This window comes from Pseudopodoces humilis, chromosome 4 (assembly GCF_049639895.1).
Source record: "Pseudopodoces humilis isolate 2021_Gansu_Grassland_sample_001 chromosome 4, ASM4963989v1, whole genome shotgun sequence".
NCBI classification, from domain to species: Eukaryota; Metazoa; Chordata; class Aves; order Passeriformes; family Paridae; genus Pseudopodoces; species Pseudopodoces humilis.
Genome location: NC_142203.1, coordinates 53612920 through 53634117, shown reverse-complemented (window position 1 = coordinate 53634117; position 21198 = coordinate 53612920). Strand labels below are relative to the sequence as shown.

The following is a 21198-nucleotide window of genomic DNA, read 5'->3' as shown; positions in this document are numbered from 1 at the left end:
AAATATACATTTCATATACAGCTCAGCATTTCTCTGGTGCCAATCACCTGGGAGCACTGCTGGCCAGGCAAAGTGCCCTGTGCTTAATTCTATTCTTTCCCAAACAGCTTTCAATGTAGCTTGGCTGCCACTTAACACTGAGATTGAAGTTTGATTTGAAAGACTTCTGTGAAGGACTTCTGGCATGCATTTTAGGAAAAGGTATGGAAATAGATAAAACCCAATCATTGTTTCTTCTGCTCTTACATCCTGCACAGGATGCAGGCACAGGGGCCTACAAACTCATGGGAAAGCATCATAAATAAAAGCATTCCAGGCCTATTTTCCTTCATTGTGAAATGGCACATTTCATATAAAAATCCATTTCTAAAATAATAGCACTAAAAATCCCCCCCAAAACATACTAAGTACAGAGTTAGAGCTTTGTGTTGGTACGCATCAAGAAGAAGTAATTTAAGGAGGACAAACTTGGAAGTGAAAGCTGAGACAACACAAACTAATTTTGGCACTGCATAAATTCTGGGGCATGCCAATATGGAGAAAGGAAAATTTCTACCATAAGTCAATCAATGGTAAACCTCAGTTCAGGATAAGAGTTATTGCCATTGCAGTGATAAGGCAGATACTAAGAAGATATTTGATGATTTGTTGTTTATGTAGCATTGCAATCCACAATTAATAATGTCCTATATACATGAGGGAGCAGACATTAGAAAAATTAAATGTATTATTACACCTCCTGCAAAATGTTTGAGCTGACCCATAACAGAGCTGTGCAACACACAGCCCACTGAGTCAGCCTGACCTGGGCTGAGGTTATAGCCCCACACATCCTCTTTAGGAAATCACTTCAAGCTTAGACCACACACTCGCTGTCAGAACAGACTGCACTACCAAGTTACAGGCAAGAATCACCCTCAAACAGTCCTGGGGCCACTTCCCAGTTAATATTACACCAACTACAATAATTTCAAAGGGCAACTCTTGTCAAAGATGGCAAAATATACTGGGTTGTCAACTATGAACACCTGGCATGTTAAGCAAATACTGTGAACCTTTAGTGGCAAGTCCTGTTTATGGGGAGGAGTGCACATCCCAGAATTCAAGAGTGGACATATAATTTCCAGGATTAGCCTTAAAAAGTTTCAATAAAGCATGAATTGAATAGTTTGTCTGATACGCATGGAGCAGCTGATGTGGCTTTGAACACCATTAGATACAGAGAATTAAGTTTGAGGTGCAAGTTAATTACGTTCTCTGAAAGTTTAGTGCCAAAAAAATATTGAAGGGGAAGGTGTCTATGTGCTGGAAATGAACTAGAAGAGTCACAGGAGGAGGGTGGAGCTGTGTACCAACAGCACTGTCCCTCACACCAGGGACAGCACAGGGCAGACGTTTTTGTGCTAAACATCAAGAAAATCCTTAAGGGGGAGCAGGAAAAAATTTTAATCACTGCTTTCAGTGGTGAAGGCAAAGCCTCTCTAACTTTACATTAAAAATAGAGTTGCTCAGAATTTTGAAATCTTTCAGAATTTATCAGTTTTTTTACATTAATTACTACAAAATACAGTAATTAATTGCTCCAGTTTGAGGACAGAAAGATGTCAGTTCATCATTATTTTCACTCTGATCAGCATGTCTGCTCCATGGTTGTGCTAATATTTTGCTAAATTTCTGTTAGTTAGTTTGGTTTCTGTTGAAGTATGTATTTTGAAATTTTACATTCATTTTGCAAGGGGGTGAACTATTGAGAGAGGGATGTGCATGCTAAATTCAGTAGTCCTTAATTTCTATTTTGAGAATTACTTGGCCAACAGACGTGACAATGTTCAACTTTTGTCTCCAGCTCAAAACTAATGAACTTGTAAATTCTGACAGATTTTGATATACTGGTTGTCCTAAAGCCATTTCAAGACTTGCACTCCTAACTTTGGCAGTTACTACAACTTTTATCCCTGTCAGCAGTTACCTCAGAGCGTGAATGCAGTATATCATCCTAGGGATGTTTTTCCTATCATAGACATCCGTAGTCTCTGGATAAAAGATCTAGAAAGCAAAGAGCACACAGTTAAATAAGTAGACTTATTACTGAGCAGAAACATTTACTCTGCAGAACCATACCTTAAATTTCCGGAATTTCAGCTGTTACTTTTATACAGCTATGAATCACACCCTTTCTGATGTTATTTTAACTTTATCAGTAGTTTTCATAAAGAAGAGCTTAATAAAGCATAAAAGCTACTTAATAAGAAGGGAAAAAAGGAAGATAAGCAGGCAGCATTTCAACAAGATTTTTAGAAAATGTCCTTTGGCATAAGCTCAGCCAGTAGTCCTTGTCCTCTACAGACACCCAAAACCTGGAATGCAGTTACAATTTGCAAAGCCTCATTACAAACCAAACCTATCAAGTATGGTTTAAAAATGCATAATTCTAATTGCCAGCACCCTTAACTTTGTGAATACATCATTTACAAAGAAGGATATTTAGAGAGAGGAATAATAAGCAATTTAGCCAAGAAGTCACATCATAAGTTCCAGTTCTGGTTCTACCACTAATTTGTTCCTGGCCTTGGTCCCAGTCACTAAACAGTGTTTCTCCACAAAAATATAATAAAAAGACTTAGTTAACCGTGGGAGTTGGCAGCATGCTTCCAGCCCAGACTGGTCACTCGGGGCTGCACTGTCCCATGGTTAATAGGACCAGACTGAGTAAGTCAGGAGCACAGTGCCCTCTTCATCATTTACTCAAAACAGCTTTGTGAGGGAGAATTGGGAAAGCTTTTGGCTATGACCATCCTCTGCGACAGAAACACAATCTTTCAGAGGAGGGATGGCAGGGTGGAAACCAGCCAGCTGAACAAAGAGCTGTGTTTTTCAACAGGGTTAAAAAAAAAAAAAAAAAACCTGACCTGGAAAGGGTAGGACCCCTTCCCATCTCTCTGGCATTTCTGATGGCAGACATGAGTGACCTTTTTGGGTCATAGGAAATAGAACCTGAAAAGGGTTATATACCTGCAGTGAGTTTGCCTACAGTAGCTGACCATTTAGCCCTTCAAGCAGCTGCCTGAGCATCCCCCTCTGTGCCTCAGGCAGCAGTCAGGCAGAGGGCACCCAGGCACCCTGGGGTGGGGAACTGCTCACCTCTGCCCATGTGTGGCTGCCAGAATGCACAAACAAGCGGCATAGGTGTTTGCACACAGCCCTTTCTTAAAGGATTGTCATCCAAAATAGACTCACTGGTGCCCAGAAACAGCAGCAGAGGGGGGAGATGACAAGCGAAGACCAGCAAGGAGGAAGGTAAATGTAAGAGGTGACCCAAGAAAGCAGCTGGTGGAAGAGGAGCAGCAGCAGAGTCACGCAGATGCACTGAAGGGTGCAAGAACAGTCTGGAAACAGGGTAGAGGCAGAGAAACTGGGACGTACAGTAAGAGGAAGAGGCAGCAAGAGGCACGATGCGAAGAGGCAACCTAAAGGAAGCAAATATTTAAGTTTTCTGCTTTAAACCATGTTCCTCGCAGGCCCCCCAGAGACTGCATTAGCAGTAAGATATCAAGTGTTTGAGCTAGCTCAGACACTGCTAGTGTCCCTGCCTCAGCCCACACACACTGGCAGCAGCAACACAGGACTGACACTCCCATTGCTTTCCCCATTACCTTCTCCTCAGACTTGTTTTTTGAATTACCCCTTCCCTGCAGACTTACTGTAAGGAACTGTTTATGCTCAAGCAGATTAAAGGGGATCTCAGTGAGCCAATGATTTGAGACACTTTCTTTGCTGAAATTTAAAGGCTTACCTTAGGCAGACCAATGGACTCCATTGCTCTTAACCACTGCACAGTGTTGTCAGTGTGCCGAAAATGAAGGCCAGATCTCTATTGGAAACATAGAAGATTATGAAAGTCATATTAAACAGATTATCTACTTATTGATCCTCCTGTTGTTTCCCAGTTTTATATCTTGAACTTAATTCACAGAATTTCCCCTTATTTGAACCCAGAGACCAAAGTGTAACAGCTTTAATTTTGCTAATGAAGCATCCTAACACATCAACAGCTCTACACTGAGTTCAGCCCATTCTTTCATATTACATGAGACAGATTTGCACCCATCAGGGTGGACTGCGATTGAAGTAGAAATTTATATAGTCCTTCAGTAAAGTCCTTCTTTGGCAGTAGAGGCTGCATGTCAAAGACAGGGAACCAAAACACAGAAGTAGCAGCACTGCTCAACGCTAACCATTAAGAACAGATAAGGAAGTCTTGGAACTCTTCAGTTCTACCTGAATACCTGACCCTCTCCTCCCTTAAAGTGTATGCAAGCAGTTTAAAAATAAAGTGCGGAAGTATTTTTTATTTTATTTTCAATGTTATCTTTTAGGATAAAAGGAAAAAGGAATCTCACAAGTTTTGGAGATTTTCAAGAGAAGCATTTAAATGTAACTAGAATTCTTAACCATAAATTTTTTCTGCCCCCTCTACATGCTGAGATAATGAATTCCATAGTGGGACTACTGTGCATGAGTGTATATATTTCTGTATTATTAAGGTTCTTGGAGCTAGCAGAAGCCTGCAATAGGGAACAAGCTAAGCTCACTTACTGGTTGCTTGTTTTTTTGCTTCTTGTTGTTGATAAAATAAACACATGGATCTAATGAAGTGAATTTCAAATATGCTTGCATACAAAATGAAGGAAGCTTGAAATAGTTATCAAATTGCTTTTAACTTCTATTTCTAATGAGAAACAACTTCATAACTTGCAAAGCTCATGTTCTTCTTGGAGCCAGAGGTGTAATTTGTGCAGATTTAAAAACTTGAAGCAACACCGAAACGTTTTTTCTAAGGGTAGAATATTTCTAACTTATTGTACAGGCTTCTTACAGCTGTGCATCCTCCATCTTGTCCATACAGCCTTAAAAGAAAGCTTAAAGAAAAAGCTTAAAAGAAAACACAACCGGCCATGCTTGGAAATCTTTAAGAGCTGGAAGACAAACATTACTGGGTTTTGTCATCCTGGTGAGAGAACTGAGAAAGTTATTACCTTGTAGCGTGCCTGCTCCACATCATAGATCTTTTTGTCTGACACCACATTAGGTGCAAAGAATTTTGCAAGCTTGGCAAGGTAAACACCGTTTCTTAAGCCTTCTTCCAGTTCTGTAGTTGGGGGCAGCTCTTCGTCCAAGCAGACCTCCATCCATCTACAGAGACATTTGAGAAACATGGTTATTTGGGTTTTAGTATGAGTTACAGCTTTTGTCTACAACTATCATACTTTAAATGCCATCACCAGAATGTAATTATAACAGAGAAGGACAAGGGCCAAGGAGAAAGTTCTCATATTCATTCACATGGCATACCAAAGTGGGTCATAGCTGTGACTGTAACTCATCAATAAGCAAACAGCATGCTTTGAAGTATTCACACGCCAAGGAGTTTAACTCAATTTTTTTTAATGGTACTAGGCTTTTGAATAAACAGTAGTTTAAGCTGAACACTAGAAGAAGACATGGAATGTTGTGTATTATTGATGCTTGCATTTAAAAAACCTGTATGATTTCTGTGCCAGTGCTGAACCTCATAAGCATCAAGGACAGCAGTGTTCTGGGTGAGGCAGGTTCCTGTAGCCAATGTGCTGTGCCACACAACCTCACAGCAAAGCCCAGGCCAGTACAGAGCACTCCTGCAGATTATCCTGCTCCTGCATGGGAGCTCTCTACTCTCACCCATGAAACTCAGTAGTGGTGCTAGAGGGATGAGTGAGGGTTTTGTGGGAAAGCCCAGTGTAATTTACACATTTGAGGTCTGCCTGGCAGTAAGTAAATTGAAACATGGCTTCTTGTTAATGACAGCAACTAAATCCTCCCAGGTGCTAAACTTGTTACGCATTTTAGACTTAAGATATGATAGACATGGTACTAGACAGAAAACTGTATCAATTGAATACATAAGCAGTTCAGAAGGCAAAAAACAGACATGAAACCATGTTATCCAGTATGTTTATCTTGAGCCGCCAAGAGAAATTGCTTCCAAAGAACTTCCAAGAAAGATTAGTGTCTTAATCACTGGACCAGAAGTTCCTTACATTGGTGGTCTAAGTGCTTTGGCCCTGTAATATTATTCTTATTTCCAGCAGCTAAATCACATTACAAGAGCTTTAAATCTGTTTAGTCCTTCATAGTATATTTTTTTTTGTTTGCTTAGTCAAACTCCTATGCTTTTAGGACATTAATATCAATACAAATAAGAAAGCTGAAGGGCAAGAATAAAGTTGAAGACATTACTTCACTTTGCTTACTGTCACTAAGACAGTGTCACTGTAAATGAGAAAGCATTACAAATCTAAAATCACCTCCATAGGGATGACTTCAGAAACCAGAAATCTTGGATCCAGATTGAAAATGAGCCAGTTTTCACTCCACCAAGTAGAAGAAGAAAGCTCACTACATCATTTTGTTTCACATTAAAACTCTAGGCTAACCTTCTAATCCATTCCACTTTTGGATTTGTCACAGGACATACGAAAGTTGTTTCACTGAAGACTTCCCAAATAGCTCTTTAGGAAACCAACACCCATAAATCTGCCACAATATCACACAAAACTGCACTAAGCAAGTGCCATTGGGAGAACTGCATCCTGCAGTATAAAAGCTGCTTTAGTGAGGAGAATCATATTCCTGACGAGTTTCCCAGCTTTATCCTGCACTGCATGATCGCGTGTTATGGGCCCATGCCAAGGGTCCCAAATGGCATTTTATAAACTAAATAGATTTATTCACCAAGGCATCACACCTGACTTCTCCAAAAAAGAAAAGTAAGAATATATAAAGAAAGTGTACTTCCAGGCAAATATGCTTTTTACCCGAGCCAGTTAGCTTTTCCTATAGAATTTTCCTAGAAATAAATTTCCTAGTGTCTTCTAGAAAAAGGATTGTACACATAAGCATCAGGAGCTTGAACCACAGCAGGTATTCACCATGAGCCACAGCTGACTTTGCTGTTCAATGGACCATCTCCAGAGATATGAACTGTGTGCCTAGAGCAGAATTTTGTACCTTGCACTGGGATTCTTTACACGTCTAAGTCTCAGTTTTCCTGTGAAAGGGTTTTTCTAACATCATAATGTCCAGGACACCAACAAGGTACTGCATTGGAACTGTTCTTGAAGAAGATGCACACACATGCCCACCTAGAGTTTCTTTTCTTCTTTCCAGTACAAAAAATTACTGCTTATATATAAAACTGAGTCATTCTCTGAGCTCTAAATAAGATGCTAATCCAAAGTGAAAGCTAGTCCTCAGCTTTTCAAACCTCTTGTAATTCAACAACAGTAAAATTGTTGTGGGTTTTTTCCAGCATGGTGATAAGCCTTAAAAATTAATCTGGAACCCTCCTGTTCTAATTAGGGAGACTACCGTGTCTAACGAGTAAATGCAGTACCTTGAGGAACAAACAGGAAAAAGTATGAGGATGCAAAGAAAGCAGAAAGAAAAAAAAGAGGTAATATAGAATACAACTCTCAAACCAACAAGTCCAGATAAGTATACAAGGAAATAAATATCTTTTGAGAAGGAGAATGTTAATAAGTCAGTGGAAAAAAGAGGGGAAAAACTAGAGAGAACTAAATGGAGCAGACCTTTGCAGGGTGCAAAGCTAATTTCCATTTATAGCCAAAACTCTATAAGTTATATCTACTCTAGAAAAAAATAGGGGTCTGCAATAGGGCGACAAACAGCATTTGGTAATCAGTGTCCAAGACTGAGAACACAGCTACAGCTCTATTACATATAAGATATGTTTTACCAATGTCTGGAAGTTGCAGAACTTAGTTACAACGAGATCTACTGTGAAAGGATTTACTGTGTTTTGCACATGTTTAATCAGAGAAAGGAAAAACCCCAGGATTTTAATTAAATCCTGCTAGTATACAAACAACTTTGCAATACAGTTATGCAAACAGCTGGAAGGTGCTATAAGTATTCTGCAGAGCGTTCTCTTCTCCAGGCTGAGCAACTCCAACTCTCTCACCTGTCCCCACAGAAGAGGTGGTCCAGCTTCCATGAATTTTGTAACTCTCTTCTGGGACCTACTGGACTAGGTCACATCTTTCCTGTGCTGCACCCCAGAGCTGATGCAGCCCTGCATGTGGGGTCTCAGCAGAGCAGAGCAGAGGGGCAGAATCCCCTCCCTGGCCCTGCTGCCCACGCTGCTCTGGATGCAGCCCAGGACATGTTTGGCTCTCTGGGCTGGGAGTGCCCATGGCTGGGTCATGGTGAGCTTCCTGTCATCCAGCATATCTATAGCACTTTTCTCCCCAATGCTTCTTGCAGTTACAGTTTTGTTCCCTTTACACTGATTCAGTTAAAAGGCAATTGTGGTTTTAAACAGAAAGAACCATTACTTCCAACCTTGTGAGGTTCTGCTTTTAAGACATAGTTTGGTGAGTTTATGAAGGTTATTATATGACATGATACAGTCAGCAGGAGTAGACTGGACTGAGAAAACCAGAAATGCTTCTACTTCTGTTTCGTTAAGTGAAACAGAGAATATCCACGTGACAGTAAGGATTTATAGATAGCTTTGAAGCAATTTATTTTGCTTCAAGGCTAAAGAAGTAGCATTGCTTTTGACTCACCCACTGTTTTCCTGAGCACAAAGAACTGCATCATCAGCATCACCTTCAAATCTGTTGCAGAAACTGCTGCCCAGAAAAAGTTGTTAATATCATTGGTACATATGATGAGGGGCCCATAACTCATTCTTAAACAGTATATTTTCCTTCAGAATGAAGCTTGCAGACTAAGGCTATTACAGCTATCAAGTGTGCACATGCAGTTCTACCTTCCTTTTTTAACAATATCATGCCATAACTGTACTTTTAACAGCCTCAGCTTACCGACTGAGGTAAATGGACAAAATGGACAAAAAATGGACACAATGGTGAATATGATGCCTTATTTGGTCACTCATTTAAGCTAAACCCAAACCCTGCTCCATGGTGGAGGGACGAAAGTCAGCCTCAGGAAGCAGAGTAAAGCATATAGTATCACTAAAGTTCTGGGTAGTACCACCGAAAGTTAACAATCATTTGAACAGTCCTACAGAGTTACCTATGCCAGTTATTGTCTTACTGTTTGGATAAAACATGCATAAGCAGGTATTTTCCTAAAGATAGGTACTTGGGAATGCATAAGTACAGTCCACTTTGATTTTCATAGTATTGCAGTACTTGCCAACACAGAAACAAAGGACTTGCCTTAGACAAAAAAGCAAACCAATCAATGAAAATAAATCTCCAAAGCTTCAGTTCCAATACATAGCACTAGAGAGTCACTAGGAATGGGTATTGAGGTACAATTCCCTTTTGCTTTGCTCAGTTCTGTTTTAACTCTTGACAATCCAGCAGAGCTGTTCAGCAGTGAATTTCCAGCGAGACAACAGTGATGACTTCTACACCAGACTGAAGAGCAGCAAACAGCAAGCCACTCACCAGGAGAGTCAGTTTCCACATTTGACCATGTACTGGAACAGATTGCCCAGAGAGGTCGTGAAGTCTCCCTCACTGGAGGTATTCGAGGACTGGCTGGACTTGATACCGTACAATGTACTCTGGGATGACCCTGCCTGAGCAGGGAAGTTGGACCAGATGACTGACTGTGGTCCCTCCCAGCTTTAACCATTCCATCACTGAGTGAAAACAGCAGCAGTAAAATTAGCTTAGACTGCATTTTAAAACAAAATCCCCCTGCTGAATCTCATTCAAGGCAAGGTTAAGGGAACTGGAAGCAGCAGTGCTGTGCTATGAACTCAACCAGTTATGGAGTTGTCAGTGACAGCCTGTGTGGTCAGCAAAGCACAAACACTGGTCAGGAGACTGGAGATGCTAGAGTCAATGTTCAGCAGAGAAAAGAGGATATGTTGTACAACCCACCCAAAGACCATCACATTTAGCACACAATTGTGCAAGTAAAATTTATACTTTTGCTGCCCTGCCCTTTCAGATTTATGCCACAACATGTGGATCCAAAGGCATCAGGTTTGTTTGTGGGAAGCAGACCTTCAAAAAAGAAAAGATGGGACTCCAAAGCCAAAGCTCAAAACACAGCATGCTGCTGTGGAAAAGGGTAGTGAAGACAAACATAAGTTACCACTCGCTTATTACCTCCCTTGCTCACAACTACAGCCTTTCAACCTAGCTCAGCACAAGTGAGACAGAGGCCTAGAGAGTACAGTGTGGCTAATTTGTTCCCAAGAAAAAAATCTTTTTGCTAGAAAATAGTAAACACAATGAGACCCGAAGCAAAATGTTAGATTCTATCTTTAAATGTTTGTGAAGTGGTGGAAGTGGTTTAAATCAAAACTTTTACTTGGAGGTATTCAGAAATACACAACTGTCTGAAATTCAGTTCTGAAGTAATAATTTAAAATTCCACACTCTTATGTCTCTAGTTTCTGAATCTACAGATTTGTTAAGAAATCTCAGCTCTTAAATTTTAATTTGCTTAAAAAAATACAATTCTCTTTTATCTGCCAACATTCCCTTAAATATTGTTTTATAAAGGAGGGTGACAGCAGCCAAAGCAACCTGGGTGTGTTCCTTGGCTGAGTAGTGGGGTGGTGGTAATGTTGATTTGTTTATAAGGAAAACCTGTATGTTAACTTTGGAATTTGTTCTCATTATACTGCAAGCTTTAATATGATACATCTCCTAAAGCAGAAAATTTAGAAAAAGTTTTTCTCACAAACAACCACAGGCTACTTCCAGAGGAAAAGCATGTAAAGCTTCCAGCCATTCCATGAAAATAGATACATAAAATTTGAATACCGTCACAGCAAAAACTATTAGTTGTATAAAAAAGTGCGCAGCTTTGGAGGCTTGACTTTGAGGCTGTGGAGAGTCGAGTGGGTAGCTAAAAACTGATTTCTTCACACCCTTTTTTCCCCTCTCATGTTCTGGTACATTCAGCCCCAAACCTTTCTTACAGACGGGAGCCTTAACTTAAGTCAGAGCTACAGTTCTCTGATGCCAACTTACTCCTGGAGCCAGACACCCTGGAAACACCAGCTTCTAAATTTGAGGTTCTAGATTCATACTCCAGAGAGTCTCTACTGCATCTAAAGTTTTACCCATTCTAAGAACTTACCTTGTCTGAAAGAAATGAAATTTTGTGATTGTGAGTCACCTTAGCAGTAGGGTGAAGGAAGGTGTGATACAGGTCACCCCAGTCACCAGTTCTCTCATGTTACATACAGGAAGCAACATGAAGGCAGCAACATGCAGGACACCATGAATCATTTGGTTACACAAGGCCTCAGAACTTCAGCACATAAAGAAAATGTCAAATCCTTAAGTAAGAAATTTTGGATAAACTTGTAGTTGTCAATTTTTGTATACTTCCATAAGTCGGATCAAATTCAAAGCTGCATATCTTTGAGTCTCCAGCTAGTGTTAGATTTAACAGCATCTCAACTTTCTACAATCATGATTTCACCAAGGAGGATACTGACTTACAGCAAGAGCTACACTGAAAACTATGAAACATTCGTGTGTAGATTCTTAGTGTATAAATGTTAAAACAATACAGATCTCACTGCACATTTGTGCATTTAGTTGAGCTGTGCGTGCCAGCAGGAGGTTTGTTGCGACATTCATTTCCCTGATCAAAGCCCTTCTGATGCATTTCATATTCAATTCAGCTAAGCAGAAGCTAGGAGCAGTGACGCCTTGCCTGACCTGCACAGCACACTAAACTAGCAATAAATCATGTCAGCAACATTTTTCCACACCAGATTTCTGCTGCCATGACAACACTGCCATATTTACAAAATAATCTTATAGGTGTTATAAAATTCTGGTGCACAAGATGGCAGCACAGATACTGTGTGCTGATTTAATCTGTTTTATTCCAGCCACCCTTTATGTGGGTTAATCAGTGATTAAAGTCCACAAGGCAAGGTGCTGCTCAGGAAGCTGGCTCTGGAGCCCTGACGAGGCCCCATGGCCATTGAAGACTGCCCCAGCAGCAGCCAAGTCCTGTTTACTCAGCAGTATTTTGGTGGAGAAAAGACTTAGAGACTCTCCACCAACACCAAAGCTGACAACAGCAACACATCGTGCATGTGTTGCAGGACAGCCCTCAATCTTAGCCATCAGCAAGGCTTTGTTTTGCTGCCTTGTCTGTTTGCAGAGACATTAAGGTTTAGCGCCGGGTATCGACCACAAACTCCAGGACTGCTGTTCGAGATAATGGTGCTTGAGTGGGGGGTCAACAGCGCCCAGGCTGATGGCCACAGAGATACCTCATCTTTTCTCCCTGCTCTTGGCCCAGCTCCAGGCTGCCAAGGTCTGGAGAAGGAAACTGAAGAGGCAGTAGAAAGGGCAGTGCCAGGAAGGGAGCTCACCATGGTGGTGGAGACTGATCAACCACAGCAAGTATGTGTCCTTAAGAAACCTCACCCAGTTCTTCTAAGCAGAAACAACAGCACTCAACAGGTTACCTGAGTAAATGAGGTGGATTTATTAAGTCTGTGTTCAAAGGTCTCAGGAGAGGAAAAGTATCTGCTGATTCTGTGGTCTGAAGTAGCCCTTTTTTAATGCGAAGAACTGGATTTTCATTTGAATTAAAAGGGGGGGAAAAAAAGGATGGAACAGAATAGCACTAAAAATCTTGTAAAACCTGTGCAACTAAATTAATACAACTCAGATTGACATGCATCACCCAGCTGCAGTGCCTAGACCAGTTTTAATAGCCTTCTCTTCCAACAGGCAACAGTGACACAACAGCAGAAACACAAGTATTTCCTGTGTTAGTCTGGCAGTGGTGGCTCAGTGGCCCCTGGAAAGCACAGTTTCAGACAGATGACAGACTCAAATCACTAATGAACTTTTAGGTAGTGCAGACACAAGCTCTATAACAAGTCCCACATACAAATATAAAGAGTCTCCCTACTAATAGAACAATGCTTTTCTCTGAAAAGAAGATGAATTTGGCATATGAATTAATCTAAACTTAGTTTTTCACCAATCTATATAGACACTGATTTGATAAACAGAAGCAGACACAGCAATAAACGCATTTACACAATACAGCATTTGTACATGTGAAAATGTTGCAAAACAAGTTATTCCCCCCAAACACACCATGTTTGCTTTAGGAAAATGCTGCAGACTGTAGTTTAGACTTTCACATTATACCGTCTCACTACATGCTACATCAGTCTGCTTTGCTATATTATGTCTTCCATAGCTACAGTATGATAATACCGTTTAGGGCACCCTCTTGAAACAGCACATGATATTTTAGATTTTCCAATTTAAAAGGTTCTGGCCTGGAATAATCTCACAGTCTTCCAAGCAATCCACTTCAGCAGAATATGCATGCCCCTGGCAAGCCTCAGAAATGTGGCAGTAAAATAACCAATGAGTCCTGGAGATAATCTTCACACCTCCTTCACATAATAGCCCCACTAATCTTAAATCACAGTCTCTACCCAAAGCCTACACCCTGCCATGGCAATAATTCCTATCCAAATCCACAGAAAACAGAGCTATAGTCTTTATGAAGTGATCTATCCAACAGTCATTTTCATGAAACTTCTACTGAAACTAAATCGCTGTTTATTAGGAAACATGCATCTTCTGTTAAGCCTCTCCCAAAATCCACTGCATCATCAGATGTGCTGTTTCTAGCACTGTCAGACTAGCCACACAAGGAAGAACATCTAAAAACACCGTAGAAGTAATACAGTATTTTTTACATCAAGATCTAGTATTGTATGTATTTGTCCCTTAGTGCTGTTAAGTGCCTTCCGTACAAGTATTAGCCCTCAGGTGTCCAGAGGGATGTGCTATTACTTTCCTTTGCAGGTGAGAGGGCAGGCTTAAACATTACCACCATGCCTACAATCACCACACCTTTCTAGGGAAAAAAAGTGACCTAGGGAAAAGAAAAAGAAAACAAAGAAGTGACCTCCAGTGTAGGTTCAACACAGCAGTTTTACAGTGTGCAATGTTAAAGCCAAGGCTATGATTCAACATCAGCAACAGAAGGAGACAGCTGTGCCTGCAGACCTGCACATTGGAAACTAACGCAGCTGGATCAGCAGAAAACCCCAGAGGAGGTGCAGGCCAAAGGTAGCATTAAGGCCACACAGAAGACCTATGGCAGGGGAGGAAACCAAACTTGAGCATGGCAGCATGCAGAGTGCTTTCTGACTCCTTCAACAGTTCAAGTTCGCTGGATCAGATGTGGACATTTACATTCTAATGTCTGACAAAGGTTGGTTTTGTGAAAGCAACTAGCAGCAAGTCTGCAGGTACAGAAACCATAAAATAACCCAAGACGTACATCTACTAGACAGGCAGCTGGAACTTTTAAAGAAAGGTGCAGGACAGCAGCCAAATCAGAATTAAAAGCCACGCATGAGAGAGCAAGATGTTAAAGTAGTGAAAAGACTGAAAGAGCCAGCTTGTGAAAGGCTGAACTGTTCAAAGCATTTAGTGTTATGTAAACTCTACAAAACTTCAACAAGGAGTTTAAACTTGGTCCCATGTCAAGAAGAAACAAAAGACTGAGGAACAAAGTTAAAACCGAGGCATTTAGGTGAGACATAACATGCACAGCACCTACAGTTACCTTTTCCTGTTTACTTCTTCCCATGATTATGCAAAGAAATATTCTCTACCACTTTCCATGGCTGGAGAGAGAGTAGTCCCCTACCCACTTCATAACAATCTATAAAATTCTGAGAAGCACATGCACACAAATCAAATATGTTATAGAGGAGGAAAATGCAGGCAATTGATATATAACAGCATTTGATAATCCACAAAGATATGAAAAACAAAGAAATTAATGGTATGACTTTACACTGGTAAAGAAAAGCAGCCACTCTATAAGAGAAAATAGGAAAAATATGCATGAGTGCCCTGCAGCCTCACCTTTATCATCAGAACATAAGGTGATAACTGCTAAACAAAGCTTTGGATCCTCCAGGACCATATATTTTTGCCCAAAGAAAACTAAGTTTCAAAACTACATAGTGTTTTGTTCACAGACCTGAAGTAGACAGTTAGCACTGCTTTACTACACTAAGGGTCATAACCAGAATTTCTATATGATATGTAGACATGGGCTCTTGGTGAAGAACTAGCTGTAATTTTCACAGTGTAAGTTGGAGGTTTTCTTGAGAGCATGTAACTAAATGCTACATAAAACAGTAACTGGCATCTCAAACACATCTTTCTAAATATCATTTAAGATACAGCAATAAAACCATTTTTTTAAGAAAATGAACTGGAGAAGCTAAGTGGTAAAACAAGAGGTTTTAGCTGCAAAACTCTCTAATAGTCTCTTGGAATGAAGAATGTAGTAAGGAATTATATTAATGTATTAAGGTAGCAATAGGACAGTGTGAATGCTAAACTGTAGTAGTTTAAAGACTGGGTTAGACTAGGAAGAAAAAAAAGTTGATCGTAATCAGCATGGTAAAAATTTAACAGTGCAGTTAATCATGTCATGCAACGAATACCCAGTATCTGGTGACAGTACTTCAGTTTAAGGGTTTTGAAATCACCATCCCCAACATCTGTATACACGAGACAATCTGTTCTCCAAGAGCAAACAGTGATATACCCCTATCAGAGTACTCACCAAGTGATAAGAATCTGCCAGCTATGCCCTAGTATTCAAGTTACTTCAGACAGTAAGAGAGGTATGAGAAATACTTAATCAGCTAAGAGCCTTCCAGTTACCAGACCAGATATTAAGGACTGGCTACTGGGACACCATTTGGTTCAAAGGCCACAAACATGTCAACGGTGTATCAAGTCTGTCTTATGGAACCTAGAAACAGTTGAGGACACCTGAATATAAAATGTTCTCTTCTATCCTGTCAAAATAAAAAATAATAAAAAAAAAGGGTTTTCAGTGTTTTGGACGGGTAAACCGTCTACCAGCATCTACATTGTTGCCTGGCTGCCCTCTCCAGGCAGCCCTCATTGTCTGGCTAGCTGACCCAGTAACACAAGAGCCACATGTCCATGGCTGACCCGGGCTCTGATGTCCTGTAACACTATTACCACTGCAGCTGCCACTCAGGCATGCCATGAATGCCTCTGGATAGTCAGTGTCATCGTGTCAACCAGCAGCAGAAAAGCAGAGAGGCAGGCAATTCCTGCCAGGGGCAGCCCAAGCCAAGTGGAGCACATGGCAGATACACAGCACCAAGCAGAATGCTATTGCCATTACTGGTCACGTTGTTTAAACACAAAATGCCATATGCAAGAAAAATATTCTTAAACCCTGTTTTGGATGTTTGAGACTACTTATGAGAAACCACAGTGTTTTATGCAGGGTAGTAAGTGTAAAACAAAGTTCATCTTTGTTTTCTTGTTCATGCACAAAGATGAAAAAAAAAATGCAAAAATTTTAAAATTCAAAGGAAAAACTGGTAAGTTTTAAAGATTATTTCAAACCATAAGTGGAACTTATCTACTGTGTCTCTGTTTCCGGTGAGGTTTCAACATGCTCTAATCTTCTAGCAAATTGTTGGCTGCAAAAAAGTTTGCTCATTGATTTCTGTAGAAGTAATTTCTGAAAAATAAAAACTGCAGAGAGGCTCAATAGAGACTTTTTCAACGAACACAGTGCCCTATTTGGAAATACTCCATTACCACCTCTAAGAGCTTTCAGGCAAATGAACTTAAAAATTTCTGTATTAGAAAAATGGAAGTAGCAACAGTCATCTTTATTTTGAAATCAAAGTGAAACACAGGGCAGACATCCAGGTGTCCCAGGATCAGCCCTCTTTCATTAGGAAACTAAATTTTAGGCTGGTATAGCTCACTTTATTATTGTCAGAAGAAGATGACAAGGAAGAAGAAACACCAAAATGGTTTACAGGAGTACTTTCCTACTTTTCTTCATAAACTGCAGTAATCTCAGGGCCTCTAATCTGTAGTCAGCTAACAATTTACCACAGACAAAAAAATCCCTTGTACCTGTGAACTTGAACCAAAAGATATTTTAGGTCAATTTACCTTGCTGCCAAGCCTATTAATGACCTAGTTACTTTGATCAAGTTAATCAGCAAACCATCACAACTTGTTAACTCAGCCCTCCACTGAGACCTAAGCGACTTAGATTGCTATTTTGACTTGTGAATTTGCTCCCTTTCTTCCTCTGCCCATTCCTCTACACTTTATCCCAACCTGCACAGTGCTGTTCATGCACTCCAGGAAGATACTGCTGCAGTTACACCCAGAAGCCACCATAAAAAACTAGATCCCCACATTCCCCTGTAATTCACAGAGCATGTTTTTGTATGTTTTTAGTAGGACTCAGGCATTCTGAGCTACTGGCAGCTGCAGCCTGCAGAGCCTGACCATCAAGGACAGTGATGCTACTGGCTCTCATGGCAATCTCTCCTGCAGCATCAGTCAGCCGCCTGCACAGCAGCAAGCAAGGCAGCAGTGCAGGGTGTGGGGACTCTGGCCAGACACCAGTGCTGGGAAAACAACTGCCATAGGGAAGAGAAATGCAGCTGTCACCGTGCCAAACTGTTCCTGTCAACAAGGGAAATGAACAGGAGGAGCCAACCACAGTAGAAATTAGATAAGGGAGACCCACAGGATGAACAGCAGGACAAAGATCTACAGTAGGAAAGGAAAAACCTGGTAGACAATGATGACTGAGGTTTTAAAGGGATGTGGAGGGTTCTGTATCTTAGCCCAGGTCAAGAAGATGCAGCTCTGGCCCAGCAAAAATCAGATTTGCCAAACTCTAAGGTACACACGGGATCCCTACCCTCCCATCAACTCAATTATCAGAAGTCTGAACATGAGCACTGAAAAAGGAGCTTAACGAAGGGCAGGAAATTGCCTGTGGATCACAACAGATTTGGCTGAAATAGTGAATCTAAAATTGTTCAAGAGTAACTTACAAAAATAAAGAAGACCCCAAAAGAGAGTGTTAGTATCATTGTGCACATATTCCAACAGATGCAAGTTGAAACTGAAGGAATACAAAGTTCTGACACAGAGCACCTTCATCCCTCGACATTCCCCTTCATGTAAGATTTAAAAAGTATGTCTTGCAGAACTTCTGCACATTTCCTTTGAAATCCAGCCAAATCCTTAAATAGCAAATTTACTTCAGCTTTTCATATGAAATTCAATATAGTCAAAATGTCTCCATACTCTTCTTCCTCAGGAGAACTAATACGTACATTCAAAGAAACTTAACAGCCCAGTTGCTCTTAATTTTGAGCATGAGAGTTGCACTCTTTGATTTCCTGAGTGCAAGTGTTCTTGCAATGAAATGAAAAGCCCAGCAGAAGTTCCATGTCCACCAAAGCAGATGTTCCCTATGCAGAGGTGCAAGTAGTTTTTTCTCTCACTGGGCTGCAAAAATACCCAAAGACCCTCTCAACAACTTCCATCTACTTCAGATGGGAAAAAAGGGAATAAGCCCTTCTTGCCTTTTTCGCTCCCTCATAACATAGTCAGCCACTAGAACTTCATCTGCTTCTAGTACAAACAAGAGATATTTGTGCAGACAGCCATTTCCAAGTTCTCCAGACATGTTTTCATGACCACACTACAATAAGGGAGTTTCTCCAAAGTGGAAAAGCAGAATCCTACCTAGCTGCCAAGCAGACAACTTGTCCCATCTTCATAGCATCAGGTTCTCAAATAGGCCAAATCTTTGCAACTTTAGCATTTCGTCTACTTTCAACATACTTGCTTATCAAGAGGTCTAGGTTTATCCAAGTGTCAGATGTCCAGTTCCTTAAAATTCAAAATCAGTGTTCAGGAGATACCTGCATATCCTTCCTTGCTGCCACCGCAACACCTCACATAGGGTAAGCCCTACTGAGACCATGCAATAGCACGCTAAATGCTTTGTTTAAAAAAGAAAATAACCAAACCCACATTTCAGCTGTTATGGGTCTGACAGAAGTAGGCTTCTCATTGGGTGGATGAACAATCATTTATACTGAAGAAACAAAACCCAGTACTACTGAATTCTATAATATAACCTGTAAATCCAGTGTCTAAGTGGGAAGAATGTTTATAGATATGCATATATACATATTTAAAGAATTTTGATGCCAGTGTGAAAGTATCTGGGGGATGGCAGTCTGGAAAAGGAAGTGCAGAAGAGCATTCAAGAGCTGAACAAACCCTAGTGTTTCCCACCCAGTGACTCAACATCTGACCAGCCTCTCTCCCTATTGCTATAGGACAGTCTGCAAGCACACCAAGGCAACATTAAGATGTAGACTGGGGAAGCACATGAAAGTAAAAAAAAAAAGGATACAACCAGCTTAAAGAGCCAAATGGAATGCACAGCCCCTACCTGAGCAGCAAGTCTGATTAGCTCATTTAATAGCTACTGGAAATCAAAATGTTTAATGGCAACTTCTTTTCCACTGATCAACTTACACCTTATGTTGCCGCTCAAAAAAAAAAAAATTAAATTCATGCCCAGTGACAGACAGTGGACATGCCTTTGAATGAAGCACTAGACTAATTCTTCTACCCATGAACTGCTCATGGCAAGTCCATAACCTTTACTTCTCTTAGTCCTATGAAAAATAGTGGAATGTGCCCAGCATGCAGATGGCAAAAAGTCCTAATTCAAAGATATGCCATTCTCTCAGACAAAGAGCTGGAAATTATTCTCTCCTATAAATCAGTACAAAAGTGTTTTGTCTTCACTATGGCTAGCCAGGGAAAGAGTGTAAGCATTTATCCTTCAGAAATAAGGGTTTTTTTTCCTTGCCAATTGATTTACAAACACATTACGTGAAAGATAAGCTGTCTTTTCAATATCACTCTGGTGGCAGATGCAGTCTTAAAATACAAGTAGCTTGTTAACAAAATCCTGAGAAACTTAATTCTACATTTATAAGTGTATACGTTATTCTTGAATTATAGCACACTCACACAGCTTACTTTACATAAACATTGCCTCTTTGCTCCATTCTGGTTTGCTTTGAAAAAAAACCACTCCTGCCACTGCAGCATACCACATCTCAGGGTGAAGTATTTGCAACAACTGAATAGAGAAACACCAACTGTGTGAAGCAAGAGAGGCACAAAAACTCTAGATTAAAAGGGAGACTAAACTTAGATTCTTTTCAGAAAGTTTTCAGGTTTTTTTCTTGCTCTGCATTTTAAAACTTATTTTAGTATATATGTATTCTACTACTGACTGTGCTTACATGCAAATGGTAAACTCCCAATCTGTCTCACATTGGATGTTAACATTAATTAGATTTTCCTATATGCAAATTTTTAGATAATTTGGGGCTCTAAGTCAAGCACAAACTTTACATGGGCTTTATTTTTTTAAAATTTAAATTAAGATATTTGCTTGCTTGAGAGACAGCACTATACATTAAGGTATTTGCTGTATAGCAGTAACCACACATCTGCCTTTACTTTTAGGTGTTTAACTGTAAAATGATGGCGGACAAAACTTAAAACACCGTCTTTATATTGCCAATTACCACCATTCAACAGTGGACAGAACTCAAAAGCTGCCTTTGTGTTGTACCAATTTCTTTTATATAGGTGAGATACCAGTACTCTATTTAAGAACAAAAACTAACCTGTACACAGTTGTAGTTCTTCATTTTAAAGAAGAGCTTTCAGTCTCTCCTTGGTCCTCTACCAAAGGGAACTAATTTTCTCTGACAAAATACCGGTACAAGAAAATTTAATTCTAATTTTCAGCAATTGCCAGTGCCTTCATCTTGCATCTTCTCAAAAAGCTAGAAGAGGTGATTTTTTGTTGCTTTGGTTTGTTGTTTTGTTTCTTTATAAATGCATTGCAACCGCTTTTAGTTTTGCATAAGAATTATCAGGTCTGTGCTTAGCTTTCCTAATGCCTAACATTTGATTTATGCTTTGTTTGGAGTTTTTACATCTATGTAAACCAATCACCATTAATATCTCTTTGGCAATGCATTTATGACATATGAAGAACAACTATTTGAACCAGGATGAACAATATCCTATGTTCAATGCTCTTTAGTTACAGGCTGGTGGGAGAATAATCTCTTTTGATAGTACCTGTCACCTCAATGCCTAAATGGGAAATCCCACTCCACAAGGGGAAGACAGCCAAATCATAAGCTGTTCTAACTGCTTTTAAGTTACAGGTCCAAGATATGATATAGGTTAGAGACAACTGAAG

General features: G+C 40.2%; 1 protein-coding gene across 6 annotated transcripts in view; it reads right to left on the bottom strand.

The window, feature by feature from the left end:
* Positions 1-21198, bottom strand: part of IQGAP2 (IQ motif containing GTPase activating protein 2) — a 124810-nt gene that overhangs the window by 54786 nt on the left and 48826 nt on the right. For all 6 annotated transcript variants that reach the window (XM_014261058.2, XM_014261060.2, XM_014261061.2 and 3 more), the window contains exons 3-5: positions 5037-5193; positions 3794-3871; positions 1970-2046 (exon numbers count right to left, since the gene is read on the bottom strand). In XM_014261058.2, coding sequence (XP_014116533.1) covers positions 1970-2046; positions 3794-3871; positions 5037-5193 — 312 coding nt within the window. The remainder of the gene's footprint in view (positions 1-1969; positions 2047-3793; positions 3872-5036; positions 5194-21198) is intronic.